Raw genomic sequence first — 19,901 nt, 5'->3', positions numbered from 1 at the left:
ACTAGAAAAGAACAGCTGGAGGAGTCATAATGCCTACTTCTGGGAAATCTCTGTAAAGCGACACAATCAAGACTCAGGGCATTAGAGAAACAAACCAGTGTCACAGAAGCGTTAGAGATAGATACATACAGATACACTCCAGTGACTTCTGACTCTGACGTTAGGCAACTCAACAGAAAAAGTATGCCTCTGCCCCACTGTGAGAATATCCAGCAGAGAAATTAACTCAAAGTAGATTGAAAACCTATATGTAAAATACAAAAGTATAAAACTTCTAGAAAAAAAAAGAAAACATGAAAAGTTCGATGAAAGTTTTTGCTGTAACACTGAAGTGCAACAATGCAGGGGGCTGGCCATGACTGGTGAGCTGGCACTCTGGGTTTTGCTAGAATTAAAAGTTTGTACTTTGAGGCCAGGCATGGTGGCGTGCGCCTTCAATCCCAGCACAGAGGAGGCAGAGGCAAGGCAGACCTCAAATTCCAGGCCAGTCTGGTCAACATAGCAAATGACAGGACAGCTAGAGCTTCACAAGAAATCATGTCTCAGAAAACAAACTAATAAAATTTTCACTTTGGAAGAGAAGAAAAAGACACAGTGGGTGAAAATACAACATTAAAATGTAATAAAGTACCATATCTAAAATAATAAGGGCTGGAGAGATGGCTCAGCAGTTAAGAGCACTGACTGCTCTTCCAGAGGTCCTGAGTTCAATTCCCAGCAACCACATGATGGCTCAAACCATCTGTAATGGGATTCCATGCACTCTTCTGGTGTGTCTGAAGAACAGTGACAGTGTACTTATATAAAACAATCTTTATCTTTAGCAAATGAAAATCTTTAAAAAATAAAATACTTAAAAGTCAACAGTATGGAAACAATCTATTTCTAACACAGGTAAATGATTGTAAACATCCCATTACAGGAGATCCAACACATGGAGATGGAGAATGAACAGATAAGCCCAGTGGCACATGCAGGAGGTTGAGACTGGCTCATATTTGAGCCTGGGTAGTTTGTGACAAGTCTGAGCAGTGTGGTTGGCCCTTTTCCCCAAAACAAGTACAGAACCACCATCACCCCCCATCATGCTGAAAGATCAAAATCAAACATGCTCAACCCTGTCTGTCATTAGGAAAATGTCAAGATGGAGACAGATATAGCCACCTTAGAAGGCAGCGTAGCAGTTATAAAGCGACACACACAGCAAACAACCTAGCTTTTCTAACTGACAAAAAAATGCAGTAAGCATACATTGCTGTCATAGGAACACCAAGCATGAAGCTCTAACCCACCTCAGAGGAATGAATGGTGGTGAAGAGCGAGGAAGAACAGCTCGCCAGGGAGCAAAGATGGAGATGGAAGTTTGGGGGAAAGTGTGGCAGAAGGGGGTGAGACAGCCACAGCTGAGGGGAACTCTGTGCCACATTAAAGGGCTCAAATTTTATCCTCCAAGCAGCAAGGCGCTGCGTGTCATTGTCACTGTGAAAGAAGACAGCACGGAGGGCAGAGCTGCAGGGAGGTCAGTGGTCTGCAGCCGGGATCAGTGAACCTTTTCCTCCAATAGGAAGATGTGGACATTCACAGTGTGGCTCTGGAGACTGGACATCCTGAGTTCAGCTCTTTGGCTTTGTGGGTGTTGGGAAGCAAACAATCGTGGTAACCCAGGGAGAATGCACAGCAGTGTCAGCACAACCAGCATTAGTCTGTCCATCTGTTCTCAGGCAGCATCTCCCTGCTGTGCCCATGCCTTACGGTTACCAGTATCTGTGAACTTGTTCACAAGGCTTAATGTGGGCTAAGCCTCATAACTCACATGTTGTCTGATTTGAGATTCCTACTCTGCGATAGCCCATACTAAATCATAAAAGACTAAATAAAAGCTTTCTGTGGATTTGGGATTTTTGACGGAAGACTTGAAGGCTAGTTAATTTTCTCAGATTTGGGGAAGTGACAGATGGGGGAACTACAGAAGAAAGGTGACAACAGCCCACAGGTAAGGCAGAGAGACAAACAAAACCAATGCTCAGTGGTCAGAAACAAAGGGCAGTATATGGAGCACATCACAGAGGACTCTGAAAAGAAGAGAGACAGGTAGACAGGATGCTCTTTAGTAAGGATACTGGCATTGAAAGAGGACCACAGGAAAGCCGGCTCTGAAGGGGCCAAGCATGGAGAATCTGCAGGCTGAACGTAGAACCACAGACATGGAAAGACAGGAATAGCTCAACTGCTCAAGCAACAGACTCAACAGACCTTGTTAAATGAAGAGTAACAATGTATTTATGGTAAAAAAAAAAAAAAAAATGTTCTCCACCATGGCTACTGGAGAGGAAATGGAAGCAGAATGATGCAGGGGATGAGTGTCCTCTCTTCCTTCAGGACCTTGAAGGTGGGCTATGAGTCAAGACTCTTTCAAAGAACAGAAGAGAGAAAAGAAAACATTTCCTAGTGGGGGAACCTGGCAAATGTCACCTTACCAAGGTGATGAGTGTTGACAGTGTCCTGGACAAGCATCCCTGCCAAGGCACTGCAGGAGGAGCGCCTACCTGTACTCTCCTCATGAGAAAAGTATCCAGTGAGCCCAACTTGGGGATGCTGTATGAGCAAACTGGCCAGTTCTCAAGAGAGAATCTAAGTGAGGAAAATCAAGGAAAGTCAAGAAACCATTATGGACCAGAGGAGAAGACGGAGACATGCTACCAGACTGGAGAGACGTCACATCCAGTGTGACCCTCTCGGCCGGATCCCAGCACAGAATGAGGAGACTGGAGGCCGACCAACTGCCGTTCTCTGTCTGCACATCTAGTCTTTGGTAAGGCGAGATGTTAACAGGCAAGGGGTGTAATGGTTTAAACACTGAAATGGAAAATCAAACTACAAAAATCCTGGATGCAAATTTCGAGGAAGGCTCTGCTGTGTAAGAGTCCCAAGAACTTTAAGGATATGGTTACAAAGTAAAGAGAGACCAATGGTAATGTAAGCCTCAAAAACCTGTATGACCTCCCTTGTACATGTTCCTCATTTGTGCAATGGTAACAATAATTCACATCAGATTTTCCGCCAGCATCTTGTAGAAAAGGTTTCCACAAATAAACATGAAACCGCACGACTTCAACACGGATAAGATTTGTAACCTACCTCTGGTTTACAAAGGGGCTGGAAAGCTCGGCAAGCAGGCGGAAATTGGCAATGTAGGCAAGCACTCCGGTTGTCTGGATGAGAGACAGAAACAGGGTCAGGGATTTACCAAAATACACAACATGTCCACATATAGCCACGCATCCCTGTGCATAATCCATCACTATAAAAACAGACCAGGTTTCTGCCTTTTAGCATTATACTAACTCTCTTCTTTTTAAACTTTGTTTTTAGGGGTAGGAATGTGAGCTTAAGTGTTTGTATGGGTGGGAGACCATAAGAAGGGGGCAGATCCCCGAGATCTGTAGTGACAGACAGTTGTGGGCCATCGCATGGGTGCTGGGAATTAAGCCCAGATCCTCTGGGAGGGCAGTCAGTGCTCTTAAGTACTAAGCCATCTCTCCAGCCTCCTGCTTCCCTCCCTCAGACGTCAGAGATGTGCCCAGAGCTCCACAGGTGGTTAGGAGTCATCTGTCTCACATGGAAGCTCACTTAGCCCTACACAGTTTCCTAGGAAAACAGAAATTCAGCAACTGGCTCACTCTGAACTAACAGACTCTACAAACCATCACAGAATCGTCAAGCCACTGCAAGAAAAACAATCAGCTACAAGTGAGAATTTCAAAAGAGTCATACAGTCAACATCTATGGGCGTACTTTTAATATCCATTATGAAGTAGAAGGGAAGGGCTTAAATATCTCAAAAGTGTAATTATCCTAAATAACCTGTGAGCAAGTATATATTTGCTAAACACAACTACATGCCAAATCTTGTTTATTATATTTGATCTAGAAATATATACTTGTCAATCAAAAGGTTCTTGAGCTAACATGCACACACACACACATACACACACACATGGGGGAGGGTGATCTTTCAAAGTTGAAAGATAATATTTAGCATATTCTACCAGTTCATTAAGATGGAAAATACAGAATACAACGAACATTAAAAAAATCTTAGAATTTTATTTAATGTACTTTAAAAAAAAAGATTTATTATTACATGTAAGTACACTGTAGCTGTCTTCAAACACTCCAGAAAAGGGCACCAGATCTTGTTACGGATGGTTGTGAGCTACCATGTCGTTGCCAGGAATTGAACTCATGACCTCCAGAAGAGCAGTAAGTGCTCTTAAACGCTGAGTCATCTCTCCATCCCCTAACGTACTTTTTTAAATCGCCAAGAGGTAGACTGGTGAGATGGCTCAGTTTGATGCCTGGATCACACAAGGGGGAAGGTAGTTTGACCTCCACACAAGTCTACACACACACACACACACACACACAAAGAAAAAGGGGTGGTGGTAAAATTGTCATTAGCTAATGGAGTCACTCCAGCCTCTCTAGTCATATCCAGGTTATGATACATCTCAGAAAGAAGTCTGCCCATCCCCAATCCAGTAGATGTACACAAAACTTGACAAACTATTTTCTGGTCAGGCATCCATGCTATAGTAAAACAACACGAAGCATTAAAAATTGAATTTTTATCTGAAAACTTTTTTTTTTACAATTTATCTATATAATTATTTGGGGGGATTTAAAATTCAGCACTTTCACAAAATTGCTTTACAGGATCTACCATTTTCAAGGTCTTTGGTGACACTGGACTGTATGAGTAAGAAGGGAGGAGGGCCAGTCAAAGACCAAACCAGCAGGCAAGATGAGCCCTGTCTGCGAAAGAAAGCCGGGCCAACTTGTCACAGTGACCCAGAACTCTGGAACCTAAAAGGCAAGTGTGAGATGTCAGGGTGTGTGTTTACAAGCGTTTACACAGAGACCTGTGAACAGTAACAGTGCCAATTAGTAGTTAGTAACGACACTGACTCAGAGGGCTTTCTTTTGTATGTTTGCTGTTTTTCACTTACAGTGCTACCAGCATTCCTTATTTTCCTCTCCCCTCTGTTGAACACTTCAATTTAACAGGGTATATTGTATGTTAAGGATATACAGCACATTCTAGGAATAATATAAACACAACAGGACAAACTAAAGGTGTTATCTAGAATTGGTTTAAACAACTTTTTGTCTGTCTCATGATAGTTTTCTTTTCTGTGCCCGTTTTCAGTAACAATTCTTCCTTACCCGTGACAACCTGCAGCCTAAGGGGAGGGGACTCTTTTTAAACACAGCGCACAAAGCCACTACCATGAAGCATGAGCTTCACTGTGACTTGTGTTTCAGCTCCTCAGCCAGCCACGTCCAGTGTCCACTGTCCATCCATTATGACAAGCCCACGTAACATATTCTCCCAACAAAGATGTGAGGACATAAACATGTGTTTTGGTTGCAACAGCAGGCTTTTAGAAGTATAGAAATTAAATTTCTGGTTCCCCAGAAACACCTGGCCACTTTGTATATAAAACCTTCTTTCTGTTAGGAGACAAGCTGCTGTCAGTTAAGTTCCTGTGCAGACAGGAGTTCATCCTTTCTACTGCTCACGCTGAACCAGACACTGTATTTTCATACTCAAAAGCCCACTGAACTCCCTGAGAAGTTATGACACAGCCTTGTTGGCTGGGGCTCCCACTTTCTGGTGAATTTTGTTGTTTGAGACAGTGTCTGACACAGCTCATGCTGACTTTGGACTCCCTAGGTAACCAGAGATGTCTTTGAACCCCTGATCTCAGCTCCACCTCCTGATTCCACAATCTCTGATACTAAGGGCTGCTCTAGAACCCAGAGCTTTCTGCTTGCCAGACGAGCACGGGTCCACCAATCATTTCCACGCCCTACTTTGTATTTAAGTTTTGAAGCTACCTTGTCTCTAAAAGCTGAGTAATGACTTTATTGTATGATTTTTTTCTTGCAATCAACATATAATATCAAACAAGTCAAAGTTGATGGTTCCTCCTGCGGCCTGCTCCAGAGTCCAGGCGCTGGGAAACTGTCCACTAATATCTGCCTTACTATACACTAGTGTTCTGCATTTCTTCCTCAACTTTTTATTTATTTATAATTAAAGCAAGACAGCCTTCACAACTCAGAAAATGAGTTTTCTAAAATGAAGATGAATCACGGCTGTCTTGTTGGCATTTGTCTTTGGACGTGCTTATCCTTGCATAAAGTTAATTTTTTAATTAAGAAGTTCTACAGGTCTTTGATGGAATTTAAACATGATCGAATAATTTATAAAATCCTCAGTATCAGAAGCCGTTTACAAGGAACTTAGCAGGTGATGTCTTTCCCCACCTTTGGCAAGACACTTACCTGCTGACACTGGCCAAACTGCGTGCATGTGCTACCTGCCAGATACACAGATGGGCAACACCTCATTTGCGTGTTAACAATGCACCACCAACTCTTATTTTGCTTTCCATGTCTAAAAGTTCAGCTTGAAATTCTGTTTTCCAAAAAGCACCGCAAAGCAGGGCTGGGCACTTTTTTGTTGCCGTGACTCGAGGTGTCACGTGACTACAGAGAAGGATGCTCACTGCTCCCACAGGATCAGGTCTATGTAAATAAGAGGGCAAAACATCTTTTCAGCCTCAAGAGATCCTCCTACCCGTAACCAACCGGTCAATAAGAAATTTGAGTTACAGCCCTGGAGTTAGGAAATGCAAGTTTATTCAATTTCTTGTGGCAATCAAGAGGAAACTACGATGTGTCTGTTCATACAGCATTGTCTAAGGTAACTCAAGGCCTGCTGCTTCTAACAGAGCATCCATGCCTTTCTGGAAGATGGAGAAAGTACAGCTTGATTTAGGTATAGCTGCCCGTTTCATCCGAGATTCGTGAAATCCCATGACCTTCTGTGCCTTTATGACTCCTCCACTAAAACTGGGTTGATCTGGGAAGGCTGTAACCAAGATCCCAGTGCTAGGTGAAGGATCTCAAGAGGATACATCTTCTAGAAGCCAGAAGTCGGGGGTGAAGGTATAAATAGGTATATATGCCTCTGACAGTCAAGGAATTCTCTGTTCCACCCTTGTGCCACTCTGACGGCTCCTCCACTTTGGTGGCCTAACTCCTATCTTCGCACAGAATTCCTGGGCCCAAATTACCCCTTTTAAAATGGACATTAGTAACGGTTTATTAAAGGCCCCTCCTACTACAATATGAATTCCTTATAACTAATTACATATGCAAGTAGACCTATTTCTGATTCATATTCAGAGGTACTGGACTCAAGGAGATTCAACATATGAACGTTGGAGGGAACTTATGCACGTGTGGAATCCCCAGTTCTTTTCTGCATATTGCACAGTATGTTTCATTTTTACTGTATTTCTCTGTAATTCACTGTTATGGGTCATGTGACATGTGTGTATATAATATATATGTGCAGATATGTGTGTATAGACATATATACATATATATGTGTGTATATATATGTATATATATATATATATATATATATATATATGTAGTCGCTTTAGAAAATTCAACTTATAGATTAAACCAGTGCTACCTGAATGCAAATCACAGCTGTCAGTCCAACACCCAAAGTCCAAAAGGGACTATTGCTGCTCCCACTTACAACACAGTTCCTTGTATCCGAATGTCGCAGTGACAGATGACTCATTACCATAAACTGGAAACCAGAGTTGCCCTGGTCAGCTTCACCTCATGGGAGGGGTTTCCTGGGATGCAGGATTTTCAGAGGTATGCCTCCCATGGGAAGGTCACACTCGTTTTTGTTTTATTATAAATTAATTTTAACATATACTAGAGGTCACATTCACAGCAAGGAGACAAAAGGATGCAAAACCGAACAGCTTGGCCTCTTTACCTTGTGCAGCAGGAAGAAGCACTTTAAAATAACAGGAAGCAAACTGCTACTCACACTGCAAGCTCATGCATATTTTATGTGCATTCCTAATAAAAATTGTGGTGACTTGTTAAAAGTACAGATGAGTTTGTCCAGAAGAATTGGTTAGGGGGATTGGAGAGATGGCTCAGCAGATAAAAGCACTTGCTACTCTTGCAGAGGACTCTACTTTGGCTCCCAGTACCCACACGCGTGATGATATATATATATGTGTGTGTGTGTGTGTGTATGTATATATATATGTATATATATATATATACACAATTAGGCATGCAGACACATGCATATAAAAATAAATAAATCCTTTAACAAATGAACTGGTTGGCGCATTTGACATAAAGGGGTTAAATCTCAGCAGGCTGGCACACCTGCTACCCCAGCCCCAAGGAAGACGGTAGATTTTAGCCAATGTAAGCTATGTAACAGGTCTCATAAGAACACAATAACTGGGGGTGGGGCAAGTGGAGGGGGCTTTTGTGCAAGATTTAATAAAAAACCAAAATAGGAATGATTGCTTTCAACCTTTTCCAGGTTGTGAAGGATTTGCCAGGATTCTCTGGGTATGGTTCTAAGCTGCATTAATGGACGAAAACAATTTTTAAAAAGAAAAATAAGATTAGAAGAATAATTGTTTAATTGCACATAATCCAAATAAAATAAGAAAACTGAAGTTCTCTGCCTTTTTTCTATAAATTCTGTAGTGAATTAAAGCAAGAGAGATAAACTTTGAGAATATATTCATAACTTCTGAGGGAAATCATATAAAAGGAAAAGTTATTTTTAGTGGGATTCTTACTTGAACCAAGTGCAAAGTCTTTTATTTCATTCCAACAATCCCTCTATGTTTGGCTGTGTCTGTCTGCCTATCTGTCTGTCAGTCCTCACCTCCCTTCTTGTTTTGAGACAGAGTTTCACTGTATACTATAGCCAAGCCTTCAGACTCTCACTATGCTTGAGAGGCAAGGCTTCAACTTGTGATCCTCCCTGCTCACCTGCCAAGTGCAGGGACTGCAGGTGTAGGCTACCATGTCCACTGGGTCACTCCTCAGGGTGGTATATCCCCATAGGACACCCAGGACACATGATTCCTCACTTGTGACATCATCTTCTCCCCCTGGCTAAAGGGGAGAAAGCTCTTCTTCCTATCTGTTTTTGATGAACAGCTTTCTTCTTCTTTGGGGTAGGTGTAAAAAGTCTGGCCTGTAGCATGATTATGTCCACTGTGACTAAGCGGACATGCACTGACCATGAGCTAATACGCTCCTAAAGCATGCCAACTTCCCTGACAAATGACTTCCTGTGTCCTTCAAAGGCCCAGCTTTTCGAAAGGTTAAGTGCTACTACCAAATGTTCATCCTAATTTTTACTTATTTATTGACCAATGTGCTTATTTTGTGTATATAGGTGTTTTGCCTATGTGTTTATATGTGTACCACATGTGTGCTGGTGCCAGGGCGGCCAGAAGAGGGGGTCAGAACCCCTGGGTCCTGAATTAGAAGCAATGATGAGCTGCCATGTGGTAGTGGGAATAGAGTCAGGTCCTCTGAAAGAGTAGCCCGTGAATGTTCTTGACTGCTGAGCCATCTCCCCAACTTAAAAAATAATAATTTGAAAGCATTTTAAAACAGACATCCTAAAGTCATAAAACATAATGAAGTAATAAGGTACCAAGAGCCTCAGTCTTAATTAAAGGTTTACATTTTTTCTCTACACTTAATGGAAAACTCGGGAAGTAGATGATTTAAACAGCCGCTGATCACCCCTTCCAACTCCTTTAATAGTTCTAGAAAGTGGCCTTTAACCAAGGCACCAAATCACCCCCAGAGACAACATCCTTTACAATATCCTTTAAGTATCCAGTTACTGGTAAAAACAGTGCCTTTGAAATGTTTTTCTCTAACCATATTCACCCCGAGTGCGAATCCTCCACAGTGTAAGAAAGGTTGAGGTCTTCTAAATTCTCTCCTAAGAAAATCGTCACTTTCTTATTTGGAGTCCAGCAGCTCTAAGGTATTGTGCCCCGAGCAAAGGATGTGGGAACTTGCTAGATATACATAGTTTTTTGGGTTTTTTTCAAATTACTATTATTGTGTGTGGGATGGCTATGTGGGGGTGCATGTGGCAGAGAGGATGTATGGAGGTCAACTCTAGCACCTGGAGGTAGAATTCAGGTCCCAGGCTTGCACAGCAAGTACCTCTGCCTGCTGAGCCATCCCAGTGGCCGCTCTCTTCTGTAATGTTTATGTGCTCTGTACATATGTCTCCTTGTATGCATGTCACCAGAGGCAGATGTCACCAGCTTCCGTTGCTGCCTTACTTTTTCAGACAGGTTCTCTCAGTGAACTTAAGAGTTTGCCTTCTGAGATCTGATTCTCTCCTTCCTTCCAACACTGGTGGAACATACGCACACTGCCAAGTCAGGCTTTCGCACAGGTCCTGTTTCTAACACTTACCCACCAAGCACTTTGCACTGAGCTGTCTCTGTACACCTAGACATGCATTGTTCTTCAGCTTCATCCCAAACATACTGACTCTGCAACCCTGAGGCTGGGGATCAGTCATCTAGACTTTCACAGGCTTGTAGGTGATTCCAGCACACAGCAAACTGAGCAGCGTCTCACGACCTTTGTGTTCAGGGAGTTAACTCTCATTGCTGTGGTCAACGATGATCACTTACAAACACTTCCAGCATGCCAGGCAATATTTTCCAGGAAGATCTCCTATACTTCCTCTCCCTTAACCTCCAGTCAGGTCAGCTTCTCCACAGATCGCTCAGTTACAGGCCCAGTACCTGCCAAGGACCTTATTGACTGTTAAATTCACAAAGGCTGGTGCAGCAGCTGACCCATTTTTCTTGAGCTGACTCTTGGCTTGAATAGGAGCATGGCCTCTGAGTCAAGAGCTCATTCACCTCTGAAGAAAAGCCAACTAGAAGTATAAAGTGAAAACCCTTTCTATTGCATGATATCTAAAACTGGCCAACCACGATGGGGACAATCTCTGAAAATGAACGCCATGAATTCCTTGCCTCTGCATGTGCAGGCTCCTCTCAGCAAGTGTTGAAGGTCTCCTTCCTCCTCTCTGAAGCTGGGTTACCACTGGCCACTCAGCTGATTGATGAATACTGTGGTATCTATGTCCTGTGTGCTCGAGAGCTGGGTCAGGAGAAGCCCTGCTTCCTCCCCAGGATGCCTGAGACATCACTCTGGGAATTCCCCTTTCAGAAACTGCCTGCCAGGTGCGTGAAGACAGAACCACGCTCAGAGGAAACAACCACTCCTGGATGCTGTCTTACACTTCTCCCTGAGCTCCAGCAGAGAGCCTACAGCACCTGAAACTAAGAATATCTTCCCCCACTCTGATCTAACATGCTAATAATATCCTCCCCCAACTCTCGTCCCTTGTCCCTCCCTCTTCCTTCCCCACCTGTTTCTCTGTGCAGCCTTGGCTGTCCTGAAACTCACTCTGCAGACCAAGCTGGCCTCAAACTTGAGACCCACCTGCCTCTGCCTCCCAAGTGCTGGGATTAAAGGTGTGCACCACAATGCCAGCCTTCTGGTTTCTTCCTTGCAAAACATCACCAGCATGCTAGCTTTATCAAGTTCTCTGGCTACAGATTCTACAACCATTTTGTAAAATAAAGGCATGTTAGAATGTTCACCCATCCTTCAGTGGCTACATCTTTCCCAAATGTGTACCCACTATGATGTTGGCACAAACCCCTCTTCCTGCCAAACCTACCATGCTTCCACAAAACCCATTTCCTGCCAGCCCAACTCTTGATTATCTCCCAAGAAGAGGCAATTATCTCCTCCCACAGACTCTCTCCATAATGTTTTCTGAAACCTTCTCTGCTTTTTTTTTCTGAGAATATCAAAGATTTTTAAAATTAATTTATTTATTCACTTTACATCCCAGGAACGTTTGCTGAGACAGGATCTCACTGTGTAGTTCCAGCTCACGGAAGTCTGCCTGCTTCTGCCTCCCGCAGGCTATGCTGAGATTAAAGAACACAGGCTCCCACACCTAGCCCAGTATGAGGATCTTTAAAGGCCGAATTTAGTACTGCCTATCTCAAAAGCTCCCAGAATATTCAGAAAAGTATATATGTGAAATATATACCAACTGTAATATACCAGTTATAGCCAGTACTATCAAGGAAAAAGAAACAACTGATCCAAGATCTTTTCTTTTCTTTCTTTCTCTCTTTCTTTTTCTCTCTCTCTTTCTTTCTTTCTCTCTTTCTCTCTTTCTTTCTTTCCTTTCCTTTCCTTTTCTTTCTTTCTTTCTTTCTTTCTTTCTTTCTTTCTTTCTTTCTTATTTTTTTTGTTTTGTTTTTTTGTTTTTTGAGACAGAGTTTTTCTGTATATCCCTGGCTGTCCTGGAACTCACTCTGTAGACGAGGCTGGCCTTAAACTCAGAGATCCACCTCTCTCTGCCTCCCAAGTGCTGGGATTAAAGGTGTGCGCCACCACTGCCCAGCCCAAGATCTTTTCATTTCCTAAATTAGTGCAGTTTCATTGACTTACCACTGGTTATTTATTTACTTAATTATTGAGAAAGGGGCTTGCTATACTGTAGCATAGGCTGACTCTAACTTGCTATTTTCCAGCCCTGGCCACTTGAATGCTGGAATTCCAGGCATGCACCACCATGCCTGGCTGTTTTCTGAATTAGTACCCCAGTGGAAAGCACACTAAGATATACATCCTCATCCTGACAGCCACTGCCCCCACCACACACACACACACACATGTGCACATGTACACACACACACACACACACACACACACACACAAACCTACCTCTCAGTTCAAAATACTCTTACTTGCACATTCACATTAGTTTTGGATAATTTAACCGAGATTAATGCATTTGTCTGCATTAACCGAGATTAAGTCTCCTCTCTCTTCTACTTCACAGTCCCCTTGACATTTCAGGGACATTTCAAAGCTAGGTGTCCTGTGACCACTCTCCTGGCCAGGCTCTCATCTCAGGAGCCTTCAATTATCTGTCTTAATACAATTGGTACCTAATCTAATTCTGCCTCTACAGTCCACTGGCTGCTCTCCTGAGTATCTCTGTCCTAAACTTTTGACACTAGGGACTCTAGACAGGGGCTATATTGGGTGTGGTCTGGCCAGGCAAAATGAGAATATTCTCTAATGAGACACTGTGCCTTTCTTGCTGGAGTCTAAGTTTGAAAATGGCTTTCGTTTTCAGACATGATATCCTATTGATAGAATGTGGTCAACTATCACCAGGGCATCTCTTGCTTTCACAGGTTATTAAATTTAATATGCATGTATGCTCTTCATTTAGTTTTATCATTCTAGTGTGTAGCTTTATTTTAAAAATATACTGTCCAACACAGTTTTCTTCCCAACTTTTCAGAAGTAAGCTTTCTTTTCTTAATTTACTGTGATGAAATATAGACAACATGACAGTTTTCAAAGTGTATCGTCAGAGACAGCAAGGACAACCGACTGTCACACAACCGTCAGCACTATACTCCCAGAATGTTTTCAAATTCAGAAACAATGAACCCTCATGATCCCTTCTGCCCAGTTCTTAGCAACTTGGAATCTATTTCCTCTCTATGGACTTGAGAATTCTAGGCATCTCATAAGAAGAGTCACATGATAAGCTTGCTCTGAGGAAAATCTAATTTAAGAGTAAAATACTAACCAGGATGGTATGTTATCTCAGGCTTATACCAAGCCCTGAGACAGCTCAGAGTCCCAAGCTAAGGTTAATATCTAAAAGTGAAGCATTATTTTTTTTAAGCTTTCTGAAGAAAATTGTTGACTGCATGCAAAATCTTTATTTTTTTAAAGTGACTGGAGCTATCAGGGAAGGCAGCTCAGCAGCTTGACTGACAGCTGTCAAGTCCATCTCCTCATGCCTAGCCACAGCAGCAGCTGCCCAGTGTGGAAACTGAGTAACTTCACCAGGACGGGAAGAGAAGAGTCCTGGATTGGGAGAGCTGTTGCCACCTTCATAGATCCAGAGTCTGTCAAGACCGTGAAGAGCATTGCTGTGACCTTTGACAAGCTGGATATGGGAAGGTAACAAGGAAAACTTCCATCCACCACTTCAAAGGGAGCAATGGGATCTTGTCACCAAGAAACCACTTCTCCAGTGGTTCCCAGAATGGCTATCTGGACAATCAATAGTTTAACAACCCTTAGGGATGCGGCAGACTCTCATCCAGTCACCAACACATTCATGAGAGTCCAGACCAGAAGAAGCTGGAGTTAGGGAACCACCCAAAGGGCCCTGCCACCACAAAGTCAGCTTCAGATGATTCTTAAATGATCCTGCCTGCAGCACTTCAGATAGCCCTAACTGCAGATATACTGGTCTTTCTGGATCGGATGTCAACCTGGAAGGGAGGTACCTCCTATGCCCATGGCCCTATCTATTCCTGGAGGTTTAAGCTGCATTTCCTTCATCCACAGTCAGCAGTCCTGTTTTCCCTGTACATAGTCTCCGTGAAGCAGAGCACTGGCATGGTCCAAAATAATTGTCCACCTGGAGTGCAGGGAGGGTGAACTATGCTGGCTGCACGAACAATGGGTGACTACCAAGGTGACAGTTCCAGGTACACCCAGCAGCTTCTATAGGTCAGAAAAATTTAAGAGTGGCTTGAGGCAGATCTCTCTGAGTTTAAGGTCTACAAAGTGAGTTCCAGAACAGATAGTTGAGAGGGGAGGGGAGGGGAGGGGAGGGGAGGGGGAGGGAAAGAGGCAGGCAAAGACTGAAGGTGTGAGGCTGTCAAGGGCTGTCCACAGTGCTGAGAAGGTAGGGACTTCTCAGCTGAGAAGGTGGAGAGGGGAAGGAGGGGAGACCTTGCACACAGGAGCTGCTAGAGAGCTCCACCATCCACTGAGTTACTATCTCCAGGTGCTGAGGAGCAATGCAAAGCTAAAATGTTAAGAGCTGGGTTCTGAAACCCTGAGCTCCAAGCTGTAACAGAAGGGACAGTGGGAGGCAGAGGCAGGCGGATTTCTGAGTTCGAGGACAGCCTGGTCTACAGAGTGAGTTCCAGGACAGCCAGGGCTACACAGAGAAACCCTGTCTCAGAAAACCAAAAAAAAAAAAAAAGAAGGGACAATGGACTCTGTGACAGTAAGAGCTACACAGGTTCAACCCCCAACACTTGGCACTCCACATCCAGAGGAAGCTGCCCTTTATCTCCTCTCTTTCCCATCTGAACTGGTATGTGACAGTGTGACAGAACAATCCATCAGCTGTTTTCTTTCCTTATTTATGTCCATATTGAAAGGATTTAAAACCCCAGCAAGCTAAAGCTAAAAAGAAGACAACTTAGCTAAAATTATTTCCAATATACAAATCCCTGTTACCAGAGAACTGAGAAATGGCAGACAAAGGTCCTGCCGTCTTGTCCTTTGCTTACTCTCTGCTTTTCTTAGCAGTTCAAGTCCAAATCCCAAGCCAAATAGAAACTCAGCTATGCCTACAGCTTATGAGAATGCTCACATCAAACATCCAATGCCAAACAGCAAATGCTGAAACAAATTCCTACAATTTAGAAAGGTGGACATGGCTATTATGGTCATTACCTAAAATCTTACCATTTTCATGTGTGTATGTAGTGTTTGTGTGAGTACTCGTGTTTGTAGACACCCACCGATTGTGCATGTGGGGGCCTAAAATTGACATGAAAAGTCACCCTCCATTGCTCTCCCTTTACCTTAGTAACTGTGATGCGGTCTTTCAATAGGACCCATGAGTTGGTGATGTATACCTAGTCTTTCCCTGGGGACCCTGTGTCATCCTTCTAAGGTTGGAGTTAATGGACGGGGGGTGGGGGGGGGGGTTGATACCCCAGACACTTCTGTTGGTTCTGGGGATCCAAGCTCAGTGCTTGGGGTCACAGAGTAAGTTCTTTGACCACTGAGTCACCTACTCAGTTCCTAAACTTCTTCTCCAGGCTATTCTAATGGGAGGAAATGGGTGAATAGAGTATTTGTATGCATTGAATACAGTTAAATACACTATTAAAATCTTTTTAGCTGGGCATGATGGCACATGGCCTTTAATCCCAGCACTGGAGAGGTAGAGGCAAGTGGCTCTCTGAGAGTTCAAGGCCAGCCTGGTCAACATAGCGCATTCCAGGAGAGTCAAGGTTACACAGTGAAACTCTTGTCTCCAAATACAAATGTTTTTAAGCTAAGGGTTTTGTTTCCTAGCCAAACCTAGTCAATAACCATAGACTAAGGCTAAGAAGTGGCAGCTATATAGCATCGCTTTGTAGATAAAATTTATGACGCATTTATGTTTGCATGCACATGTATGTGTGTGTACAGGTGTCTGTGTCCACACATGTTAGACGTCAGTCTTGGAGGCCTTCTTCAGTCACAGTCCCCCTTATGTCTTTTGTTGGTCTGGAACTTGCCTATTCAGCTAACTAGCTGGTTAGAGTATGTACCCGGCTCCCTTCCCAAGGCAGGAATAACAAGGATAAGCTACCGAGTCCACGATATTTACAGAGGCTGTGGTCCACGCTCAGGTGCCGCTGCTTACTGGACAAGAGCTCCCAGCCCCTGGATATTTTTGCCAAGGCTAAACAAAATGGCAGTATCTTCCTAATCCTTAGAGTCTATCAAGTATCGGGTCAGTGCATGTGACACAACAAAGTCTTTCACTTTCAATAGGACTTTCATACACAATTGCCTTAAAGTATTTTTAAAAAGCAGAAACTGGGGTGAATTGTAAAACAAAGGAAGCCACATAGAACTTCTGACCTGTAAGACACCACATTCCAATCAATACTTTTAAATGAATTCATGAAGACCCATTAGAAACCAAAGTTTCTTCCTAAACTGCAGCAGATCAGTGTAATAAATAGATGCTAGGATGCTGCAGCGATGCAGAGCTGAGAATAGTGTACCCACGATGACCTTCATGTAACTAATTATACACAGGTGAGGCGTGGCTTGAGTCCAGCAGTGCATCCCTAAGTAAAAAGAAAACTAACGGCACTGAGTCAAAAAGGGAAAGAAAAGAAAAGGAAAGGAAAAAGAAAGAAAAAAGAAGTCAGCACAAGAAGCCACAGTATGGGGGAATGTCCTTTGAAAAAAGTATTAAGGGGTTGGAGAGATGGCTCAAAGCTTAAGAGCACTGCTGCTCTTCCAGATGACCCAGGTTCAATTCCCAGCACCCACGTGGTAGATCACAACCATCTTTAACTCTAGGTCTGGGGGACCTAGAGCTCTCTTCTGGCCTCCAAGATCACCAAGCACACACATGGTACATAGACTTACACGGCATATAAAGCACCCCACACATAAAATAAATATTTGTAATGAATTAAAGCATAAATCAATGAGTGCCCCCACAGTAAGAGACAATGTCGCCCTCCCTCGCTGACCAGGAGTGAAAGCTGAAGGGCACTTTGAAAAGCTGTAGCATGCACAAAGGAAGCAGAGTTCCCAAGACTTAAACTACTTCGGTAGGAAAAAAAATTAATCTAATAAATGCAGTAGGGAGTACAAAAAGAGTGCTCAAAACACAATATAGCCCAAGGCTAGGGAGAAAACTGTTTCCATTGCAAGCAGGAGGAGCTAAATTCAATAGCTAGCAACCATACATACAAAATCCAGGCCTGATGGCGCCTAACCAGCACCTTTGGCCTCCACAGGCATGAACACACATACAGATACACACATGTATACACACAAACACACAGCATGCTCAGGCACACATAGAAAGGCACTGCAAAAGCTAAGTATATGGGACTGGAGAGATGGCTCAATGGTTAAGAACACTTGCTGCTCTTGCAGAGGACCTGGGTTCAATTTCCAGCAACCACATGGTAGCTCACAACTGTATGTGACTTCTGTGCCAGGGCACACCTTCTGACGTGCCCCAAGCACCACGTATGCAAGGGACACATATGCACACCACAAGTAACACACTCATATGCATACATATCTGTGCACACATATGTGAGATTAAAGATCATAGGCATAACCAGTAATATCTTAAATCCATGTCCTGCTATTCAAACTATTTCTTCACTAGAGTCAGTATTTAAAAACCTGGAAAAAAAACCTTGCTTCTACTCCTACTTTTTCATTTAATTCCAATAATAAGATCATTTAAGAGAAAGATCTTTAAACAGCTGCAGACATGAAGTCAAGTGCTTCTAAATAATGATAAATAGTAAGAATTTTATAACATTTTACTTCAGAAAGAAAGAACTATTACTTTGCTAGCCTTCTTAGAGTAACAAAATGAGTTGCTGAGTTCACTACACTGAGGGGGGGGACCCTTTTTTTATTCAATGAAGAATAACATTATTCACAGCAGACACTTAGAAGCTGCTCTTGCTATATGCACTGACTTCCCTTGGCCCCACAGAATAACTAAAAGCACAGCGTAGGCCTGGAACCCCCACCTTCAGTTTTCATTGGTCTCCTTGGGCATCTCACAAAGCACCAGGCTCTCAAAGATAGGTCTGTGCCATTATCCTAAACTTAGAGTAACCTCAGATTTCAGTAATAACAGGACCTGAGGGGACTGAAAGTAAGACAGAGCACCGCACACACTGAGGGTAGTTACAGTGACAATGGTGAGCCACCCTGAGCCAGGGAAATCATCTTGGAAGAACCAGGTCCTCTCAGCCATGGCAGGGATAACTGCTCATTGGCCCAGCTGGAAGGCCCAGATCTGGGACAGCGATCTGGGACTGCACCTTGACCCGGACCGCCTATGCATTCCTACTGTCCTGGGCCAAGTCTTCCTCTATCTAAGACTGAAGCTCAGGTCAGTAATCTGAAGATGAGCTCGGGGCATCCAATCCTCTCCAGATTGACAAAGTCTCCTTTCTCTGCTTTTTGGTTTTCATTGGTGTCACTAAATGCCTGGTGGGGCCATGGGAGCTGACATTTCTGCCCTAAAACTCGGGTGGCCAATCATTCAATCCCAGCCCTTGGGAGGCAGAGGCAGCCAGATCTCTTTGAGTTCAAGACCAGCCTGGTCTAGGACTTTGTTTTTTGCTATGAACAGAACTGACTGACTTTAGATGACTTTATTACATACTAAAACATCGTAACAGAGGAAGGTATTAAGCAACAAGACAGCAATGGGTCTTACTCGCTAAATAAGACAACCTTTAATTTCTCCTTTAAAACAGCATGTGTTTGATTTTTTTAAAAACAGGCATAAACGTCCAAAGGGAAACTAGTATTAGTCTCATATAATTAAGCATTCAACTTGTCAATCTATGCACAGCCAGCCATTTACCAAGCTTGTGGTTCCAGAAGCTAAAACAGAACAGCAGTTTATAACATCTAAGCTTACAGACCCACGTAAGGGACCAAGCACACAGAAATCTATCTGCATCCAAGGCTGTTAAATCACAACTGTATCTAGAAAGACAAGTGCTCACATCTGCAAGGTCCTAAGGTTGTTTTAAGTGGAAACAAGTAATTAGTGTCATTTGCCTGGCTTGGTTTATGAATACATAGACATGGAGTGAGGAGTGGTGGCACATGCCTGTCATGTCTTCGCGAGTTGAGGGAAGATGGGAGGATTTGGCTGGGGGGTGGGGGAGGAGGGAGGAAATGATGTCAATACAGTAGACTCACATAGGAAATTCTCCAAAATTTACCATAATTATAACTTCAGCCTCATTGCTGTCTGCTGTGAATTTTATCATTGCTATTACTTAAAAGACAAAGGTCAGAGGCCAAAAGCACTGGAGGAAATGCAGATGGCCCTAAGAATCAGCTTAGCAAGACTGTAATGTAATAGGCTGCCATTCCTTTTAATACATGCTTGGTGAGATTGGTACAAGGAGGAAAAGGGGTGGGGAGGGGGTTAGCTCAAGATTGCCTCAGCTAGCCAATGCTATGTGAGATCCCACCTCAAAAAGACCAAAACCAAACTAAGCAAATTAGAATAGGTACTAGTAGAAAAACATATGTGAATTTATTGTTTTGATTACTGTAAGTTAACT

At 43.2% G+C, this 19,901-nt stretch overlaps 1 protein-coding gene across 6 annotated transcripts in view; it reads right to left on the bottom strand.

The window, feature by feature from the left end:
* Tlcd4 (TLC domain containing 4) overlaps positions 1-19,901 on the bottom strand; it is a 77,190-nt gene that overhangs the window by 6,032 nt on the left and 51,257 nt on the right. For all 6 annotated transcript variants that reach the window (XM_021157680.2, XM_021157679.2, XM_021157682.2 and 3 more), the window contains one exon: positions 3,139-3,212. In XM_021157680.2, the coding sequence (XP_021013339.1) occupies positions 3,139-3,212 (74 nt within the window). The remainder of the gene's footprint in view (positions 1-3,138; positions 3,213-19,901) is intronic.

This window comes from Mus caroli, unplaced genomic scaffold (genome assembly GCF_978045245.1).
Source record: "Mus caroli unplaced genomic scaffold, Mus_caroli_1 scaffold_3, whole genome shotgun sequence".
NCBI classification, from domain to species: domain Eukaryota; kingdom Metazoa; phylum Chordata; class Mammalia; order Rodentia; family Muridae; genus Mus; species Mus caroli.
Note: the sequence above shows the minus strand (reverse complement) of the source record. Positions and strands in the feature narration are given on the sequence as shown.